General features: G+C 35.1%; 1 protein-coding gene across 6 annotated transcripts in view; it reads right to left on the bottom strand.

The window, feature by feature from the left end:
* The window catches only part of IBTK (inhibitor of Bruton tyrosine kinase), a 92,229-nt gene that overhangs the window by 49,066 nt on the left and 20,361 nt on the right, over window positions 1-22,802 (bottom strand). For 3 of the 6 annotated variants that reach the window (XM_067702702.1, XM_067702697.1, XM_067702701.1), the window contains exons 6-16: window positions 21,986-22,156; window positions 20,120-20,237; window positions 19,850-20,030; window positions 17,522-17,645; window positions 14,975-15,152; window positions 12,030-12,204; window positions 10,221-10,820; window positions 9,179-9,265; window positions 8,265-8,347; window positions 8,148-8,185; window positions 7,621-7,717 (exon numbers count right to left, since the gene is read on the bottom strand). In XM_067702702.1, the coding sequence (XP_067558803.1) occupies window positions 7,621-7,717; window positions 8,148-8,185; window positions 8,265-8,347; window positions 9,179-9,265; window positions 10,221-10,820; window positions 12,030-12,204; window positions 14,975-15,152; window positions 17,522-17,645; window positions 19,850-20,030; window positions 20,120-20,237; window positions 21,986-22,156 (1,852 nt within the window). Of the gene's footprint in view, window positions 1-7,620; window positions 7,718-8,147; window positions 8,186-8,264; window positions 8,348-9,178; window positions 9,266-10,220; window positions 10,821-12,029; window positions 12,208-14,974; window positions 15,153-17,521; window positions 17,646-19,849; window positions 20,031-20,119; window positions 20,238-21,985; window positions 22,157-22,802 lie in introns of all 6 variants that reach the window. The other 3 variants (XM_067702696.1, XM_067702698.1, XM_067702700.1) reach the window with 1 other exon arrangement.

The following is a 22,802-nucleotide window of genomic DNA, read 5'->3' as shown; positions in this document are numbered from 1 at the left end:
GGTCACCTAAGAGTACTTTTAAAAAAAATTATAGAAGTTCCTTAATTTAACATAAACTTGATCCAGTGTACTATTAATGACCTTAAGCAACGCTAGAATCACTGCCAGAATAGTAGTATAAATAGGAAAAAAAAAAAAAAAACAATCCCACCACCATATGAAGAAAAAAAATGTTTAAAAAGAAAAAAATGAGGGACTTTCCTGGTGGTCCAGTGGGTAAGACGCTGTGCTCCCAATGCAGGGGGCCCAGGTTCAATCCCCAGTGGGGGAACTAGATCCCACATGCGTGCCACAACTAAGAGTTCACACGCCACAACTAAAAGTCCACACACCGCAACTGAGAAGTCTGCATGCCGCAACTAAGAAGTCCACATGCCAACAACTAAAAGATCCTGCGTGCTGCAGCTAAGACCTGGCACAGCCAAAAATAAATAAATAAATAAATAAAAAGCAAAAAGCCCTCAAAATAGAGATGAAATATATGCATTAAAAAAAAAAAGAAAAAATGAAAGTAGAAAAAACATTCTAAAAGATGAGGGAGAGGTAAACTCATTGCAAATGGCAGACTAAGAACTACTTCAAAAATTCTTCTCCACAAAAGCAATGAGAATATTACAGAAAATTATCAAAAATCAACTTTTTTAGAGTTCTAGAAATTAGCCAAAGGCTTGCAATAATCTAGGGAGCACTGACTCAAAGAACTTTGCGGAATCTTAAGAACAGTAAGCTTTGGGACACTAGCTGCTCCTGCTTAGATCCTCCTCTCCTCTCCTCGCCTCTCCTCCTCGCCTCTCCTCCTCAGTAGTCTTGAAAACCATCAATCCTGCAATCACAGGCAGGTACGAGAAGCTACATCCACTGGAGGAGACAGAACAGTTGTGGAGCAACATTATCAAGAAACTGTCATTATTTGACCTGTCTGGCAGTTTCCTGGAAACCCAGCTAGCAGGGGTTTATTTGACCTTAAAGCTTGCCCAGTGTGAACAGCCTCAGAAGAGGGCATTTATTCAAAACAATTAGCAACTACTTAACACTGAAGCTGCCCAAGACAATAAATAAGGGACAGCGCAAACAAGAAGCAGGTTAAAAAAACTTAAAAAGAAGAGCTAGGGAAAGAGATATTGTTGTGACTGAATGTTTATGTCCCCTGAAAATTCATATGTTGAAGGTATAATTTCCAGTGTGGTTTTATCTGGAGACAGGGCCTCTAAGGAACTAATTAAGGTTAAATGCAGTCATAAGGTAGGGCCCTGATCTGACAGGATTAGTGTCTTTCTAAGAAGAGACATCACAGATCCATCATCTCCCCCCACTAATCCCCTTCGCGCGCCCGCGTGCGCGTGTGTGTACTCTCTCACTCTCTCTTTCTCCACTCACACTCACACTCACACACAAGCACTGAGGAAAGGTCAAGTAAGGACATAAAAAGAAGGCAGCCATGTACAAGCCAGGAAGAGAATCCTCACCAGAAACCAACCCTGCTGGACCCTGACCTGAGACGTTAGCCTCCAGAACTGTGAATAATAAATTTCAGTCTCTGTTATTCTGTTATGGCAGTATGAGCTGTGTCCATAAGGGGTTTTGAAAAGTTTTAACATATTCCTATGAACCTAGAAGGTCATACATCTGTGAAGGGCTGTGCACATGCCCAGAAAAAATTTAAGAAGGCCCAAAACTCTTACTTCTGGATGACCTTGAGACCACAAAGGCAGGAAATGAATCTAAGGCACAGTTGTAAACTGCCCAGCTAAGAACTGAAGCCAGGCCCCCATACACACAAAGAGCCCCTAGGCACAGGCTGGGAGATTTACTGGCTTAGGCAATTAAGGAAAATTCTGTCTAATTAGTAGCTGACCACTAAGCTGACCAAGCAGAGACCTCAGTGGTCATATATGACGAAGAATACCAATTTTACAGAATTAGTTCCAATAAGTCACTAAACAAACAGCAAACACAACAATCCCTGGGGAAGGAGGAAAATCTGATTTCAAGAGTTGCTACATGATATTATTTAGATATGTCCAGTTCTCAACAAAAAATTAGAAAAAATGAAAAGAGGGATGTAAATATATGGTCTATATACAGAAAAAAAGTGGCCAAGAGAATCTGTCCCTGAGAATGCTAAGGTGCTGAGCCATTACATATTACAGACTTTAAATCAATTATTTTGAATATGTTCAAAGAACTAAAAAAATCATGCTTAAAAATCTAAAAGGAAGTATAAGAATAATATCTCATGAAATTAAGACTATCAATGAGGACAGAAACTGTACATCAATTGAGATTATCCAATCAGAGGAACAGAAAGAAAAACAAGAATGAATAAAAAATATACTGAGTATAAGAGACCTATGGAACACTATCCAGCCTAGATAGATATTTATGGGAGTCCCAGAAGGAAAAAAGAACAGACATAAAGAATATCTGAAGAAATAATGCAGAGGGGGAGAAAAGTAAAAGTGAAGAGGATTTGTATGGAATCAAAGTTCAGCTGTGAATAACAACCAAGATAGGGAGCAACCCCAGTACCCATCAATAGACAAATGGATAAAGATGTGGGGGGTGTGTGTGTGTGTATATCTCACATACAGTGGAATATTACTCAGCCACAAAAAATGAATGAAATTCTGCCATTTGCATCAATGGACCTAGAGAGTATTGTGCTTAATGAAATAAGTCAGAGAGAGATAAATACTTCATGTTATTATATGTGGAATCCTGGAATCTAAAAAAAAAAATAACACAGATGTATATAACAAAAACAGATGCACAGATATAGAGAACAAAAGCAGTTGTTACCAGTGGGGAGAGGGGAGGGGGAGGGGGCAAGATAGGTTTATGGGATTAAGAGTTAGAAACTACTATGTATAAAATAAATAAGCAACAAGGATATATGTAGTGTACAGCACACAGAAATACCGACATTATTTTGTAACAACTTTAAGTGGAGTATAATCAATAAAAATATTCAGCCACTATGCTATACACCTGAAACTAATATTGTAAATCAACCAAACATCAATTTAAAAAAAAAGAAAAAGAAAAAAAGTTGTGGTTAGTTTAAAACAGACTGTTGTAATTATAAAATATTATTACATGTAAGCCTCATGGTAACCAGAAAGCAAAAACCTACAGTAGAAACACAAACCTACAGTAGAAAACCTACAGTAGAAACACAAGCATACCGCTACCAAAAAATCATTAAATTACAAAGGAAGACAGCACACACAAGAGGAAGAAGGGAACAAAGAAACTGCAAAACAGTCAGAAGACAACTGACAAAATTCCAGAAGTACATCCTTACCTACCAATAATTACTTTAAATGTAAATGGATTAAATTCTCCAGTCAAAAGCAAAGTAGTTGAATAGATTAAAAAACAAGGTACAACTATATGCTGCCTACAAAAAAATTACTTTACCTTTAAGGACACACATAGGCTGAAAGTGACAGGATGAAAACATATACTCAATGCAAATGGTAATGGGGGGGATAGGCATACTTGTATCACACAAAATAGGCTTTAAGTCAAAAACAGTCACATGAGACAAAGAGGTCAGTATATAATGACAAAGGGGTCAATACATCAATAAGATATAACAATTGTTACAGGCATACAGTTGAAGCACCTAAATATACAAAGGAAACAGTAAAAGAGCTGAAGGCAGAAATAGACATCAGTAAAACAATAGAGGACTTCAATACTCCATATTCAATAGGAATAGATAATCCACACAGAAAATCAATAAGGAAATAGCAGACCTGCCCAACAATATACGCCAAATGGCCCTAACAGACATATAGAGAACATTCCATCCAACAACAGCAAAATACACATTCTTCTCAAGTGTACGCAAAACATTCTGCAAAACAGACGATATGTGAGGCCACAGAACAAGTCTTAACAATTTAAGAAGACTGAAATCACACCAAGTATCTTCTCTACCAACCACAATGGTATAAAATCAGAAAAACAGGAGGAAAACTGGAAAATTCACAAATATGTAGAAATTAAACAATACAGTCCTGAACAACCAATATGTCAAAGAAGAAATCAAAGAGAAAGCAAAAAAATATCTTGAGACAAAGGAAAATGGGAAACACAACGTATCAAAACTTATAGGATTAAACAAAAGAAGTTCTAAGAAACACGTTTATACTGATAAATGCCTTAAAAAGAAAGATTGCAAAAGAACAACCTTAAGGTTTTTACACAACAAAGAACTATAAAAAGAAAAACAGAGCCCAAAGTTAGGAGAAGAAAAGAAATAATATAGATAGAGCAGGAATCAATGAACCAGACACTACTAAAACAATAGAAAGGACCAATTAAACTAAGAGTTGGTTATTTGAAAAGATAAACAAAATTAACACACCCTTAAGTAGACTAAGAAAAAAGAAGACTCAAATAAATAATTGTAAATGAAAGAGGAAACATTACCAGTGATATCGCAGAAGTACAAACAATCATAAGCTACTACTATGAACTATATGCTAATGAACTGGATAATCTAGAAGAAATGGGTCAGTTCCTAGAAACATACCAAAACTGAATCATGAAGAGATAGAAAATGTGAACAGACCAATGACACAGTAAGGAGATTGAATCAATAATTAGAAGTCTCCAAAATAAGTAAAGCCCAAAACTAGAAAGCTTCACAGGTGAATTCTACCAAATATTTAAAGAAACATTCACGTCAATCCTTCTTAAACTCATACCAAAAACTGAATAGGAGGGAAAACTTCCAAACTCATTTTATGAGGCCAGCATTATCCTGATACCAAAGGCAGACAAGTTCACTACAATAAAAATTACAGAATATCCCTGATTAACATACATATAAATATCCTCAATAAAATACCAGTAAACCAAATTAAACAACATATTAAAAGAATCATACACCATGATCGAGTGGGATTTACACCTGTGATGCAAGGATAGTTCAACATGTGCAAATCAATAAACACGATACACGACGTTAACAGAACATAGGCTAAAAATCATACGATCATCTCAATAGCTGCAAAAAACGAATATGACAAAATTCAACATGCATTCATAATAAAAACTCTTAAGAAATTAGGTATATAAGGAATGTACCTCAACACAATAAAGGCCATATATGACAAGCCTAAAGCTAACATCATATTCAACAGTAAAAACCTGAAAGCTTTCACCTAAGATCAGGAACAAGACAAGGATGCACACCCTCGCCATGTTTATTCAACACAGTACTGGAAGTCCTAGCCACAGCAATGAGACAAGAAACAGAAGGAATCCAAATTGAATAAGAAGAAGTAAACTGCCATTGTTTGCAGATGACATGACAGTATACATAGAAAACCCTGAAGACGCCACCAAAATACTCTTAAAGTTTCAGGGTACAAAACCAATACACAAAAACCTGTTGCATTTCTATATGCTAACAATGAGCTAACAGAAAGAGAAATTAAGGAAACAATGCCATGCACAATCGCATCACAAAGAATAAAAGACTCAGGAATAAACTGAACCAAGGAGGTGAAAGATCTGCACACCAAAAGCTATGAAACACTGAGACAAGAAATTAAAGAAGGTACAAATAAATGGAAAGATATCCCATGTTCATGGACTGGAATAATTGATATTGTTAAAATGCCCATTCTACCCAAAGCAATCTACATATTCAATGAAATCCCATAAAAATTCCAATGGCATCTTTCACAGAAGTAGAAAAAGTAATCCTAAAATTCATACGGAACCATAAAGACCGTAAATAGCCAAAGCACTACTGAAAAAGTACAACAAAGCTGGAGGCATCACATTTCCTAATTTCCAAATTCTATTACAAAGCTACAGTAATCAACACTATAACGTACTGCCATTAAAACAGACATGTAGACCAATGAGACATAATACAGAGCCCAGAAATAAACCCTCATATATACAGCCAATTAATCTTTGACAAGGGTGTCAAGAATATAAAATGGGGAAAGGACAGTCACTTCACTAAAGGGTATTAGAAAAACTTAATATCCACGTGCAAAACAATGAAACTGGACCCACATCTTACACCATAACATAAAAATCAACTCAAAGTGGATTAAAGACTTGAATCTAAGACCTGAAACTATAAAACTCCTAGAAGAAAAAAGGGGAAAAGCTCCCAAACATTGGTCTTGGCAATGATTTTTTAGATGTGACACCAAACCACATGAAACAAAAAGCAAAATAAACAAGTGGTATTACATGAAACCAAAAGCACAGCAAAGCAGTCAACAAAATAAAAAGGCAACTTTGGAATGGGAGAAAATATTTGCAAACCATAACTGATAAGAGATTAACATCCAGAATATATAAGGAACTCCTAAAAATACAATAGCAAAAAAAAAAAAAAAAAAAAATTACAGACTTAGAAAACAAACTTATGGTTACCAAAGGGGAAAGGTGTGTGGAGGGATAAATTGGGAGTTTAGGATTAACATATACACACTACTATGTTTAACACAGATAACAAACAAGGACCTACATATAGCACAGGGAACTCTGCTCAATATTCTGTAATAACCTAAATGGGAAAAGAATTTGAAAAAGAATAGATACATGTATATGTATAACTGATTCACTTTGCTGTACACCTGAAACTATAGTCCAATACAAAACAAAAATTTTTTAAAAACATAAAAAAAATTTTTTTAATGGGCAAAAGACCTTAATAGACATTTGTCCAAATAAAACATACAAATGGCCAACAGGTAAATGAGAAGGTGCTCAATGTCATTATTTATCAAGGAAATGAAAATCAAAACCACAGTGAGATGTCACCTTATACCTGTTAGGAAGGCTATTATCAAAAAAACCCAAGATAACAGGTGTTGATGAAGATGGGGAGAAAAGGGAACCCTTGTGCAGTGTTGGTGGGAGTGTAAATTGGTGTAGCCACTATGGAGAACAGTATGGAGGCTCCTCAAAAAATTAAAAATAGGACTACCATATGATACAGCAATCCCACTTCTGAGTATTTAGCCAAAGGAACTGAAATCAGGATTTTGAAGATATACATGCATTTCCAAGTTCACTGCAGCATTATTCACAATAGTTAAAATATAGAAACAGCCTAAATGTCCATCGACAAATGGATAAAGAAAATGTGGTATCGACATACACAGAACACAAAAGCATACCACTCTATGACTAAAGACACCTGGTAAATAAAACATGGGTGTGTTGCCTGACAAAGTATACAAATGAACTGTCTTTATAAATTTCGGTTCAATTATTAGTCTATTTATTTTACTTCAGGTATGTTCACACAGGGGAAAAACAGGCAAGAAAGAACTTTTGTAGACTGTCAAAACTCTACTCCCTGCTGTCAAGTCCTCATCTTAATCATATAAGTAGCTGGGTATGGAAATGTTAAATCTAATCTCAACCAATATTAATAAGTCTTATATATTCACATAGGTAATGAAAATTTTCTTTTCCATTCCTTTACTATTAGTAATCATCCCTATTTGCTTATTTTAAATTTAAGCCTCTGTTGATGGCTTATTTCAATTAGAGTAGAAATTAAGATTCACGTGACTTTATCATTTTTAACTATATCTTAAATATCTGAAATGTCTTAACTCTTATTAATACCTTTTATCACCACAGCTTCATCAGTATAGAGGTAGTCCAAAATAACTTTCAGTATGTCAGAATGTATTGGCATTTCCAGAGCTGCACAACTGGAAGCCTAAATAAAATAAAATAAAATAATTAAACTACAAAATACTACTACAATCTGACTGAGGTTACTGGTATGAAAAACTTTTAACAGGAATCACATCAAATGCAAAACAACATAACATTTATAAAACGCAAAGCTAAAATGAGATACATTTAATTTTTAAATGCCTTGTAACATGAAAAAGAATCAAGAAAAATTGAGAAAAAAAGAAACAAACTGGTATTCCAAATACAAGTCCAAATAATAGTGGAGAATTTAACTTAAGTAACTTTTTTGCAACAATTTTCATTTTGGAATGTTGCTATTTTCCAGCAGACTTATGCATAAATAAAGTCGAATACAAAGCAAAAACTGAGTTAAAATATTTTTTACTTTCTTTAGCATATAATTTCCCAAAAGTATAACTACCAGTCTATGTGTTCTATTTAAATCTTACCTCAATCCATGAGCTACTCAGCATACTATGAAAATATTCTGAAAGAAAAACAATTGAGTAAGAATAGTGAAACAATACCAAAACAAATAAATTAGCAACTAACAAAAGTGTACCTACCAAGTCTAGCACAAAGAACACATTTATGACAAGGAAATTCCTTTCCATCCACTGATTTCATGGTCACATCACATAAATAAGAACTGGAAAAAAAAAAAAAGTTTAATTGAAGAGCAATTTCTTTACATATTCAGCAAATAAGAAAATCCATTATAGGATTTAACATTTGATTTTCTCCTAATTAAAGGTGGCAGAGAATATACAACTTGAGGGTATACATATAAAGTACTTTATCTCCTTCCACTTTAGGGAAGATAATAAGGCCTTACAATAAAGATAATATTTGTAAAGGGAACTGAATACAGATAAATATTCAAAGAAGTCTTGCTTTTTATTTTCCTTTTTCAATACAGGCCTGGTGTAATAAGTAACATCATAGTCAAAGGTCTTTAATTCACTTATTTGTACAACCTATTCTGTGCTAAGCACAGTCTAGATACCGCCACAGTTTTTTTTTCTCCAAGACTTTTCACCTACCAAGTACACATACCTAAAAACAAAAACTTTTAATAATAAACATATTTAGAATAGCATATCTATTACGGAAAAAGATTATACTAAAGGAAATAATCTTCATAATGCTGACGAGTCATAATTATACTGGTTTTTGGGTTAACATCATTACCTACTTATAAAAAAATACAAAATTCAGGCCAAAAAATTTTTTTAATTCCTTTCTTTATTAGAAAGTAATCAGAAAAAAATGAACTGTATCAGTGTCTTATTGAGCAGTTAATACTTTCATCCATTTGCCTCAACAGCTCTCTAACATTTCCAGAAATAAAGAAGACTAATAAAGGTAAGAGGGTATTCACATACACATTTTGCTTCACATATGAGTAAAAAGAGCTCTATTTCCACACTTAGGTCTCAAAATCTAGGGATGAAAAGTTTATCTTCATTTCCTAACTTACCATTTTCTCTGACTTAGCTTTGGTTTATTACCAGTTTTCTTGGCAATGACATTAATTTCTTCATTCTCAAATCGGACTCCATCTAACCTATCAAGGATAAAAATTAACAACTGGTGAATATATTCCCCTACCAAAACGAACAACAAAAATCCAACAAATTGGCCCACACCTGAACATAATTATATAATCTGTATCACCTGGAAGAGTATCTCAACTAATCCCCATTCTGTGATAAAGAAATATCATACTTAATATTAAAAATATATTAAACATCAGTATGCATAAAGCCCTTCATTGTTTGCAATTAGAAAACATGATATACTACCCTCCCTTGCTCCTGCCCCACAACTAAGGTTATACTGCCACCGGCAATATAAATACCTTAAAAACAGAGAATTCCAAAAAATCTGGTATATAATATAAGACGACAAATACTGTATTAGGCACTTCATACATGCTATATGACCAAACTACACCAACAATATTAGGTCAATATTATCCGTCCCCTTTTATATACTGAGAAACTGAGGTTCAAGGAAATAAGAAATTTGCCCTACCTAGTCACAGTAGAGCTAAGAGGCATGTATAGTTCCTTATAACTCCAAAGACAGTACTCTTTCCAGAATACCACTCTGTCTGCCACTCCAGATCCCTGTTATACAAACACCATTGAGAGTTCAAACCGACTAACAGCCTTCCTATCCTTTCATGTTTTAATCCAGGGAATCCCAGAGATAGCTTTCACAGAAAATGGAGAAAGGGGTCCATGAAAAGAAAGATACAAATCCAAAAAATAAAGGGGAGGTGGAGAGAAAAGGAGATGGAGACGGAGACTGAGGGAAAGAGAAATAAGAGAAGGAAGATGAGGAGGGAATGGGGGGAAGGGAGGGGAGGAGGAGAAGCAGGTCCAAGAACAGAAGCAAGAGCAGTAGCAGCAGTAAATCAAAGCAAAAAAAACAAAAAAAAAACAAAAAAAACAACAAAGAATTTCTAAAAGAAGAACATATGAGGTACATGAACAGATATTAAGGAGGAGTCATACCTACTACTCAAACTATTGAAACCAAGTTTCTTTGCAACATTTTGCAACATTTTTACAGGATCATCTTCCCCAACACTTTTTACTTTTTTGAAAGATTTGTTTTTGCTTTTCTGCTTTTCACTAATTGTATGAGCTTGATTACTTTTGTAAACTTCAAATGCTGACTTCTGATTATCTTCATGGGAATTCATTTTATTCAAATGACAATTCGGAGTGCTCTGATATTCTTCTGGTTTTTTGTTTGAATTTATTCTTGGTTTGAAGCCATGAGTTAAAAAGTCACAAGTATCTGTGTATATAAATTGTAAAAGGTATTCAAACAAGTCAGGATGAACCTTCTCTACCACAAAGAGATGGCACCCTGCAGAATCTTCATCTTTCCGGTAAACATCTATAAAGTCTAAAGTAGTACCGTCTGAAAGAAACAATTTCTGGAAAAAGTCAGAACGCACTGCCAAAATATATTTATGTGCAGGGAAGATTCTATTGCCAACTTGAAATGTCACATCATGGATGTTGTCCATTTCATCCGTTTCCCTCAACAGTTTGCCAAACTCTTCGAAAAAGGATGATGAGGACACAGCTGGAATTTCATAAAGGCTAGAAATGAAACAAAAATTATTTTTACTTTCCAGAAAATGAAAAAAAGAAAGCATCCCTAGCCAACTCTCCTTTTAAAGTGTAATTTTTTATTTATTAAACTTAGAAAATTTTAAATTTAGCACTTCCAATAACATAAGAATATTGCTCACAGTCTTTGATACTGTATCACCCTTTAAGTATTTTCTATTCCTTTACGTATTTTTTCCCCTAAACTAAAATGACAAGAATTAAGTGTTCCTTTGAAAGCATTGTTTTCTTTCTACAAGGAAACACTAGAATATAAATTTGAACGACTGTTCCACAGAAATTTTTTAAATGATTAAAAGTATCACTAAAAACATTCAAAAAGAGTACAGTTTTCAACTTTTTCCTCTTTTATATCCTTTTATTTCACAAGTGGAGAAAACATATACAGAAACGAGTAAATACTTCAGGTCCCAGATCCCAGAATAGGTTAGAAACTTAAGGAAGTAAAGATAAATACACACACAGACATACATCAGTCCACAACCCTGGTTCTTTAGTACTGTAAACATGCAATCATACCTTCCCAATCTACATTTTGCCCTTCTAGGTAGGGTGACCAACCCCCCTGGTCAGCCTGGGACTGAGGGTGTTTCCCAGGAGAACAGACTTTCAGTGCTAAATATGGGACTGACCTGGGCAAAGCAAGAGGAATGTTAACCCTGTCTCTAGGACTTTTTCCCTCTTCAATAAGACCCTTTATATTTATCTTAACCTGTCATCTCTGTACTAATGTGACAGAAGATTTGCACTGAGATTCACAATGCCCTCCAGATGACTCTATACTACCTCTTCCTTTGTCATTTCTCATTGTATTCAAGGGTCAGAAATTTTTATGAACTACATAATAAATATTTATAATCTGTTTCTCAGAATCTGAGAACCTACAGTACATCACAAAGTACTAAAGATATGAATAAATTTTGTGTGTATATGTACATATTATCTTCAATATTTTCAATAAATATCAGTTTACAAACTAAAAGGAACATTCAACATTTCCAACGTAACAAATTCCACCCCTGAGTTAACCTGGTAACATGACTGTATCAATATGTCTGAAGTCTCTACAAGACTTGACAACAGCTCTTCAATTAAATTTGTTCCAAGAGCTATTGAAAACAGAAAGCCCAGTGATTGTTCCTTCTAAAAAAGAAAGTTAGTACATACAAGAGTACCTACCTTGTTTTAGGATCTGATTGCAAGATTGCAAAGTTGCATCCACTTGGATCTGTGCTGACACTAACAGCTCTATGGGCAAAAGTAAGTTTCTCAAGTCGAATTCTTTCATATGCACTATTTATATCAGAGACACAAGACACATCTGGTGAGGAATTATGAAGGTTTGATAAAATCTCTGCTAAAAAGAAAAAAATAAACTTCCATTAATCAAGGCTCTGTTGAAACTTAAAATGATTTAGGAGTAAATAATAGAAAAACAATTAGGAGAATATGGAAATATCTTTTGTCTGTGTTAAGTCCTTCTGAAGAACTACATCTTCTCTCTCTTCAACATAATTTACACCCTATATATTGGTTGGCTTATATAAAGGAAATTTTGGTGGGTCAATTCTCAATTATTCATGATATTATCCTCCACATTGCAACCAAAGCTATCTAAAAGGCAAATACAATGTTATACTACCTTTTAAAATTCCTTAGCTTCCATTAAAAATTTTATTTGCTCCCTCCCTTCTTCTCCCCCTTCCTTCCATTTATTCAGCAAATATCTGAGTGACCACACTGTGCTACTGTGATAAAGTGCTTTTCAGTGTATCCCTAGTAATACAGTAGTGAACCTATAAGATAGGCATGTCCCTACCATCTTGAAGTACACAATGTAGCAGAGAAGGCAGACATTAAACAAATGATTTTTTCATTAAAAGTCAGATCAAGCCTATTTAAAAAAAATATGAAATGTGCATGCAAAGAAATGATTCTGACTGTAGTATGAAAAATGTTTAAAGTAAACAAAAATAAAGAAAGAGAGATCATTTAGGAAACTGAGAGTCCAGAAAAAGAATGAACACTATAGACTCAAGTTGTAGCAATGAAACTAGAGAAAGTGAAGATTTCAAAAATATTTAAAATGGAAGTGACAAAACTTGGTGACCAATGGGATGTAGAGGGTGAGTGAACATGGGGTGTGAAAGATACCCATTTACTTAGAAACACTGAAAAGCAGATGCATGAGCATGAGATCAGAATTCAGTTTTAGACCACTAAATATGACTAAGACACAATTCTGAGGACTTCCAACACTTACAAGTCAAATGTGCATTCTAGTTACTCTCTCAAAAATTCACTCTTTTTCAGCCTCACAGGGCTTTCCTAATCTTCCCCTGACACTCAGTTACTCTAATTTCTATGCTCTCAAAAAACTTATTATGTGCACATTAGTATTTGTCTCCATGAACTGCAAATATTTATATACATGTCTATTGCCCCTACAAACTCGTAAGTGTCTGAGAACAGGGACCTGTCATATATTTTTGTATTATTAAAACCTAGCCCTATATCCGGCACATAGTAAATATACCTTAAATGTTTACAGACTTGTGTAATCTATAAAGAAATAAAATATGACAACTCAATAAACTATCCAAAAATCATTCCTTTGTAGCTTTATAGTTTTGAAGAATATGTTTATAACTTCCTGAGTAATTATAAATGTTCTTTATATATCTTTTAGCATATAATAATTTGATTTATTTATTCAACAGATGACTTAATGAGGGACTATTATGTGTCAGGAAATATGCTGAATGCTAAGTAATATAGAGGAACCTTTGATTCCTCTATAAGGATATACAGACCTTATATCATGGTCCTTGCCATCTTATAATCTGATAGGAGACCAGCATTAAAAAAATTAATCACAAAGATAAATACATAAAAACAAGTAAAATAAGTTGCATGATGAAAATACAAAGAGAGTATTAAAAGTAAAACAGGGTTACTAAGTTTAGATTAAGGAATCAGTGAAAACATCTCTGATGAAGTAAAAATTAAGCTGAGATGTGAAAAATTAGGAAAGGCCCTGGGACTAATCATAGCTGGACAAGACTGAATACCTGAAGGTCAGTGTGTCTGAAGAGTGGTAAGTGAGAGGGAGAGAATTCAAGAGGAGTTCAGAGATGCAGACAAGAGTCAGAGCAGGAGCCTTGTAGGCCATGTACAGGAAGTGAGGAAACCATCAGAGTTTTTAAACACAGGAATATTAGGATCAGAGCTTAAAAGCTCACTCTGGTAAGAGAATAAAAAGAAGCAAGAGTGGAAATAAGAAAACTTATTTTTTGCAGTCAGTCATGTGATGACTTGGGCTAGGGTGGGAGCAATGAGATGTAAAGAGATAAATGAATTCAAATTTTTCTGGAAGGAAAAAAAAAAATCAACAGATTACTAGTTACGGATGAAAGAAAAAAGCTGCTAACCTAAGTTAAAAACCAATGTTAAATAACCCACAAGTTTGTAAATTTATAATCAGATAATTAAGAATGAACTATATAATGTAATGAATGACTTCTATTTTCAATGGTAGCATTTAATTAAAGCTCTCCTTTATATTCATCAAGGAATGAATAAAACTTATCTCCAATTATTCAGCAACTGTTTAATAAAACCACCTGTACTTTTTAAAATTCTCAATGAACATAAAAACCTTATTCTTCCTGTAATTTTCCTCTAAGTCCTAAGATACTTTATAAAAGTTTAATTTTATATATTCAAACATGTAAAAAAACAAAAACAAAAAAACCCATAGCATAAGCCACTCAATTCTCAGTTTGGGGAGAGAAAAAAAAAGGAACTTGGAAGATGGTTCAAATCCATCTGGGAAGTTTTTTTTTTTTAAACTTTATATATCCCCGCCCCGAGAGCCAAGGCTAGAGACTAATGTGCCCCTGTTACTGATGGGAATGTACCATGACCTCAGGGCATACTAAAAGGTTGAAAACTCTGGATTTAAGTGAATTGAATTCCCTTTGTTTACCTGCAAACACACAACCAAAATCAAAAGAAGCGATATAGGGATAAAACCTAATAACACTTGTCAGTTAAACCTAATGATAAATACTTACAAAATTAAACGTTAGCTAAAGGTATGCCATTCACATATATGAACAAACCTTTCTTTTCAGAACTCTTTCTTTTTTCTTCAAACCATTTCCCTCTAAATCCCTCTCCATCTCTTGTGACAAAAAGAATTTCATTTCTACTTAAAGCAATATCAGAAATGAAGACTTGGCGTGGGTAGGCCCATCGACACTGCTTCAGAGAACTGTTGACTGATCTCCAGCAAAATACCTAAGATAAAACCAAATTTCAGTGGAATAGAAAGCAATATAGCATCTGAACAACCAAAAAATGAAATCAAGAGATATTATCTCTAAAAATAAAAGCTCTGATTAGTATTTTCAGTGTTCATTCTTTCAAAGTAAAAGATAAACACTACAAAAGTCAAGATGGTGTGTCTTTCAGAAAATACATCAAGCTAACATGAAGCATTAAAAATGCTTTAAAGACACTCCTCTTATGAAGTAATTTTCACTGTTACTTGTTTGGGGCAAACAGATACAATGGAAAGAAAAACAAAAATCTTAATGCTAAAACTCGGAATATTAGACTTGGTGTAGTATTTACAAGAATGTAAGCCACCCTATGAAAATCCAAACTTTACTCTCAAGGGGGAGAAAAAGGAGATGTCTGCATAACTCAGGTAAAACAAAGTCTTAGAGACAAAATAAATCATAGAATTCAATGGCTTCCACGTGGTTCTGCAAACCTTAGTGTTCCTGAGAAATAGCTCAGGTTCTGCAAACCTTAGTGTTCCTGAGAAATAGCTCAGGGATGGAGAGCGATGAGGGCTTCCCAATCCAGCTCTATCCAGAGCAGCAACCCTTTTATCTGCTTCACAGATTGGTATTCCAAGTATGATTTCATTTGAGCAATTAATACTGCTGATCTTTAAAAGCTCAATCCCCTCATAATTAAGAAACCTGAAGCACAGAATGGTATCTGCCAAGGTCACTCAAAAGTTACGTACACAAAAAGTAGACTGTATTGATTAACTGATTCCGTCAGAGCTTGGTTGTCATTTTTACAGCAAAGTAATTAATTTTACAGGAAGTAAATATCCACGTGTATAAACAAGCTAGATCCTTATTAATGTAAATGAAATAAATCCCAAAGTCAAATTTTGTTTGTTTGTTTTTTTTGCAGTACACGGGCCTCTCACTGTTGTGGCCCCTCCCGTTGCGGGCTCCGACGCGCAGGCTCAGCGGCCATGGCTCACAGGCCCAGCCGCTCCGCGGCATGTGGGATCTTCCCGGACCGGGGCACGAACCTGTGTCCCCTGCATTGGCAGGCGGACTCTCAACCACTGCGCCACCAGGGAAGCCTCCAAAGTCAAGTGTTTACATATTCAACCTTTTAAATGCAATTCCATGCCTCTGCTTCCTGCTTTTAGTACAAATTAGATCTCTAATTCTTAAATATAGTTCCCTCAAATAAAATCATCAACCACAGTAGATTTATGCCTGTAATGTACCAGCAGGTGGAGCTTTATGATTAATTCTTCAATTTCTAAAATGCCAATTTGTATAGCACTTTATAAAACCTCAGAAAACACTTGCATGTTATTATTTTATAAACAAAAAGCAGAAAGCAATCTGTGTTTTTCCAGTCACAGTGTAAAATTTTTTCAGTGTTTCTAATGTATAATACATATTTTTAATTGACAATTTTATCAGAGGAATAAAAATTAGAACTCTATTTACTTAAAGGAAAAGAGGTAAGAGAGTCTTTTTTTTTTTTTTTTTTGGCTGCACCATGCAGCATGCGGAATCTTAGTTTCCTGACCAGGGATTGAACCCGTGCCCCCTGCACTGGGAGTGTGGAGTCTTAACCCCTGGACCGCCAGGGAAGTCCCAGAGATTCTTTATATAGTGATCTAGAAATACATTACATTTTCTATATGATAGTTATGATCTCTGCATATATATTATGTGTACATTTGTTTAAAACCAAATTTGAGAGAAAATTTCCAATTATGTATTTTTAATATTGCCAGCTTAGCTTTTTATTTTTTAAGAATAGTTACATATCTCATATGTATGCAATTCAAAACCATTTTTCAGTACTCAGTGTATATATCAAATAAGCTATCAAAACCTCTTACTTCCATTTTAAGCACAATAAATGAAAATTTAAACTACAGTTTAACAAGGCAGTACTATGCAACATCAGTTAAATGTCATCATACTTTCTTTGAAATACCAGCTCCCAACTCTCAATAATTAGTACTGGACATCAAAAACAAGTAGGGAAGGCTTCCCTGGTGGTGCAGTGGTTGAGAGTCCGCCTGCCGATGCAGGGGACATGGGTTCGTGCCCCGGTCCGGGAAGATCCCACATGCTGCAGAGCGGCTAGGCCCGTGAGCCATGGCCGCTAGGCCTGCGCGTCTGGAGCCTGTGCTCTGCAAAGGGAGAGGCCACAAAGGTGAGAGGCCCGCATACCGCAAAAAAAACAAACAAACAAACAAAAAAAAACAAGTAGGGAAACAAAAGTCAACAGGAATCATCACTATCACAGCAATACAGTTTTACATTATCAGGTCTCCTACAGCTATCAACTAAGAACAAGATTACTATGCTTTTTTATAAATATATACTCACCCTTCCAGCTCCATCCATTGCAAGAATGCAAATTTTTTCACCCCCATTTTCTTTCAAATGTTCAGGATCAACTTTGTATTCCATATGCCCCCCAGATACAAGAACCTTTTTCACATTTAGTTGTCTGGGTGAAAAAAAAAATTCTAGATTAACATGTTCTCTAAAACATACAATCAATTTTAAAGAAATTACTGTTCAAACACTAATTTAGGGTGATTATTGTGAAAGGTGGAGTAAGATGATTTGACCTTTGTTATCCTTAGTTCCTCCTTTTATGAGTTTCCCCTACACAATGACCATTTCTTTCTATGGCAAGTCCTTCCCTCCCCAAAGGTCTCTACCTACCCAGATACACACATTAAATATCTAAAACCTCACTTGCTCATGTACACACATTCTCTCTAGATTAAATAACTGATAAGGCTAAAAGCTCCTAAATATATCTGCATTTTAACAGAAAAAATTTAAACCTCAAATCAAAACAAAAATCCTTAATTTCAAATATGGACAACTTCAGATATACCTACCAAAAAAATCATTAGTATTGCTAATTTAATAACTCATCCACTAGCCAATTCATTATACATTTCATTACATCTACACACGTGATGTGCCTATAGCATTGTGTGAAACCTGCCTGCTATTACTCCAATGATTATCCTCCCTTTCAGATATTTTACCCACGTTTTAAAATGTTTTTCTTTTTTTGTTTGTTTAATGTTTTTCTTCTCAAAATTACTACATTGTAACCAGCTGTAACAGAAGAATTTTCTTAGTGAAAACTTGGATGTAACTTATATTTATGTAATTTAATGTTATCAGGGCAGATTTTATAAATGTAAAGTAAAAACAAAACCTAACATTTCACAAATCATCTCATGCTCAGAAAGAAACCTACACAGTCAGTTCTAAGAAACATGTATGTTCACATTTTCATGTTTTTATAACTGAAATATGACCTACAATTGATAACCTTCCAGTTGTTACACACAAAAGATAAGTTGTATGTATTGATGGTTGACATCTGCTCATGAGCTAACCTCATAGTTGGTATCTGTTCATGAAGTTACCATCTCATTGACATTAGCAAAAGCACATTCTGTTGAATTTCAATTCAAATCCCTGATTACTTTAAAAGTTGGATAGCTACTCTCTAGAATTCCTACACATTCCTGCTTCTACTAACTGAGCTATTGTACCTGCTCAAAGATCTATTTCTCTACTTGTATTTATTACGACAGTTATAATATAATGAAACATCATGTAAACCAATGAAATATTAGTCTGAAAAGAACACTTTCTATAAAAGCTGAATACTTTAAAAAGACACAATAAATATGACAAGCAAAAAACGGCTGTCGGGCTTCCCTGGTGGCGCAGTGGTTGAGAGTCCGCCTGCCGATGCAGGGGACACGGGTTCGTGCCCCAGTCCGGGAAGATCCCACATGCCGCGGAGCGACTGGGCCCGTGAGCCATGGCCGCTGAGCCTGCGTGTCCGGAGCCTGTGCTCCGCAACGGGAGAAGCCACAACAGTGAGAGGCCCGCGTACCGCAAGAAAAAAAAACAACAAAAAATAACAGCTGTCAAATTAGATATGGATTAACCAACTATATAAAATACCGAAAATGTATAAAAAATATAGGATTTTGCCTTTAACTTACTTCACACTTGTTTTTAAGCACTTGCTCCTTAAATCATTCAAAATGAAGTAACAGGTAACACATTATAAGTATTATAAGTATGGTTTATGCACAAAAGACAGAGAACTCCAGTTGGTAGACCCATCTACGTTTTATAATTCCCTGCTTAAACTGACTTTTTGGTTAGACAGCCAACTGCTTGTTTACTGCATGTTACTAAAACAGGTAACAACTGCCTATACAGATACAAAGATAAGAAAATATACCACTTAGGTATAAATACAAGGACTGAGTAGAGGGTCCACAGAATATGATTTTTTTTAAATAAATAAGTGTATAATATATAAAAGGCTACACGTGAACCAATGATAGTGTCACAAACCAAGAATTATGATTCATCTAGTTCTGTGCACCTGAAGCATAAAAAAAGGGAAACTTATAGGTCATATTTAACCATATGTTATCGTAATTCAGAAATACTATTTTACAACCTACAAAGAACTTTTATATATATTTACTGGATGTTTGCCAAAAGACTAAGATTATCAAAGGCAAAAACTCCTGACTTTCCCACCGTTCAATTTTCTCCATTTGACATTTCAGAGAATGCATAAAGCTGATACTCAGATATTTGCTGGAAGAGCTGAATTATTATTAAAGTATGTTTCTTTCACAAAAATACACATACTTAGAAGCCATCTTCTTGCACTGATAGTCTGCAAGTAAGTAAATATCTCCCTTTGTGGTAACACAGACAGTTGCCCCATCACTAGCAGCAACCAAAGACACAGTGATGTCCTTATGGTGAAGGGCAGAGACTTGACGAGGGGCAGTTACACACTTTTCTCCATTGGGATCTAGTAAATAACCTAAAAAATTACACAAATAAACAAATCACAAAATATCCGTTTTAAGAATACAATTTGTTTTTCAGATATTGTCATCATGGATTTCTTACCCAGCTGTCCACCATTTAGTCCCATGGTGTAAACAGCTTCTCTAGTCCATAGCACTGTATGAAACCTGCCTGCTGCTACTCCGGTGACTGTCCTCCCTTTAAGATATTTTGCTTGCATCTATTCAAAAGACAAACAAGACTTCAGTTTATTATGTACCTATGAACTAACAGAATTTTGCACAAGATCCAGTAGACCAGGGTAGCAAATATATGGCATATTTGCTGCCAGTACCCCCCTCAAGTGCTAATGGCATTCATCACTAATAGATCTCAGCACTAATACTGACACCCCAACTCTTCTCAGAATACAAGACATCTTGATGCAGCCACCTTAAGTCAGGAGTTTAAACATGTAAAAAAAAAAAACTGACACAGTATAAAAACCAAATCATTAAACTTTTGTTAACAAGCAATATGCAAAACAGGCATTCTCATTCTTATTGAAAACTATGATACTTTCAAATTTGACATATCCAGAGTATCTCAACAGTGACACTACTGACAGTTTGAACCAGATCATTCTTCGTTGTGGGGATTGTGTTGTGCATCGTAGGAGGTTTAGCAGCATCCCTGGACTCTGCCCACTAGATGTCGGTAGCACTACTCCCACCCCTACACCCAGCTGTGACAACTAAAAATGTTTCTAGACATTGCCGAATGGCTCCTGGGGTACAAAACTGTCCGCACTTAATACTGGCTATGTCCATATCAACCCAGAGTTCCACGGTAGCCACACAATGAGAATAAAAATGGGAGTAAAATCTACCATTTCTAAAGTCTGCAAAATGATTAAATATCTACAAATTCCACAGTTGGTTGGGGAAAATGGGCCTAAGAAGTACCACAGATTGCAAACTACCTCTAATTATCTTGGAGTAATTCCTGTTGATTCATTAGCCATCCAGGATGGAAAAGCACTGGATTTTAAAGCTTATTACTAAAAATGTATATCTAATAATCATTTTAAATCCAGAGGATTAAACCAGTGAAGAAGTCTAACACCCAAAATGCAAAATCTTATGAGTTGAAAACACATTTGCTATATGTGATGATTCTAGTAACATATTAATTTAAAGCACCAGTCCTGTCCTGCGTACTAGGTCCCTGAAGTTGAGGAAAGGCCACCCTCTGGTGGTGGTTGTACAAATGCGAAAGGGAAAACAACAAAAACAGTTGCTTTTAGACCTATGTTCCCTCACGTAAACTTGCCAGGTATGATTTCTGCGCAGAGACAGATCTACCATGAAGCCAATAAGCTTAAGTTTCTGGATGCCTCATTTACATGGCCCACTTTTTACTTATAAAATTTCTATTTTTTTCTTAAGAAGGGCCTCAAAATTATTTAAATTTCAAACCCAAAATATCTGGATTCCCTGATGCTTATGAACACTTACAAGTTGAATCTAAGGCAGTTTGCTGCCTAATGTCCCAAGTGCTCTTTCTCACTCCAAACAAATGTTAATCTGTACATTACTACGCTTAATTTCTCCTGTGAAAAATAAAATATATACCACTGAAGAAACACACTGTTGAATACAAGTAAAATAAGTTGCTCTGTCAATGCCTTCCATTTTTTTGTCCATATAGGTTTTACACCAATGGTCACCTTATTATTTAAGTTTGGGCTTCCCTGGTGGCGCAGTGGTTGAGAGTCCGCCTGCTGATGCAGGGGACACGGGTTTGTGCCCCGGTCCAGGAAGACCCCACATGCCGCGGAGCGGCTGGGCCCGTGAGCCATGGCTGCTGAGCCTGCGCATCCGGAGCCTGTGCTCCGCAATGGGAGAGGCCACAACAGTGAGAAGCCTGCGTACCGCAAAAAAATAAAAAATAAAATAAATAAAATAAAAATAAAAAAGAGAAGTTTACCTGTCTAGGTACATTACAACTGGAAGGTGGAGGAATGATTCCTAATTGATGAAAAATATTTAGACCAAACGTATAAACACATCCATCTTCAGTTAATACAACAGTATGATCCTTAGCAGCTGCCACTTGAGAACAATTATGACCACTCAGTCCTTCCACAAGCCTAGGGACCTACAAAATAAAATTAACTTCAGTATATCACATTAACCGTTTATATAAAGTACAAAATACAAATAGAATCTTATGATACCACATCCCAAATGATACGACTGCTATACGGCTGTACCTATCATAGGCAAACTGTACAATTCAGCAAGGGGGAGATAAGTTTAATGGACATTGCTTTGTAAGTAAAATACAAAATCCCAGTGAGACATTTCAATAAAACAATTTGATTCAATAAATGATTTTTGAGCCCTTATCATTTATCATACACCAAGTGCAAATGTGTCTGGTTTGAATAAAGGGAGCTCTTCAGCCAAAGTATTCATTGGTGTAGTGAAGAAATAAATAAGAATACAGGAATCAATGCAGCCCTTCAATGCATAACCAAACATACGATACCATATTCCTTTAAAGTCATTTGTTCTGGGTTCAAATCTTAATTCTGTCATTTACCAGCTATTTGATCTCAAACAAACCTCATCTTTTCTCATTTTCTTCATCTGAACACAAAATAATAATAGTATTTTGGATGATAAAAAATCAGCATAAGGAGTAAATGAGTTAGTAAGTACAAAACACAACGCTCTCTGGCTCAGAGTAAACAATTGATAAATGAGTGCTATTATTATTGTCATTGTGTATAAAATGAGGA

The sequence above is a fragment of the Pseudorca crassidens genome, chromosome 13, assembly GCF_039906515.1.
Source record: "Pseudorca crassidens isolate mPseCra1 chromosome 13, mPseCra1.hap1, whole genome shotgun sequence".
In the NCBI taxonomy this organism is placed as follows: domain Eukaryota; kingdom Metazoa; phylum Chordata; class Mammalia; order Artiodactyla; family Delphinidae; genus Pseudorca; species Pseudorca crassidens.
The sequence above is the reverse complement of the archived record's forward strand: the minus strand, read 5'-3'. Positions and strand labels throughout refer to the sequence as shown.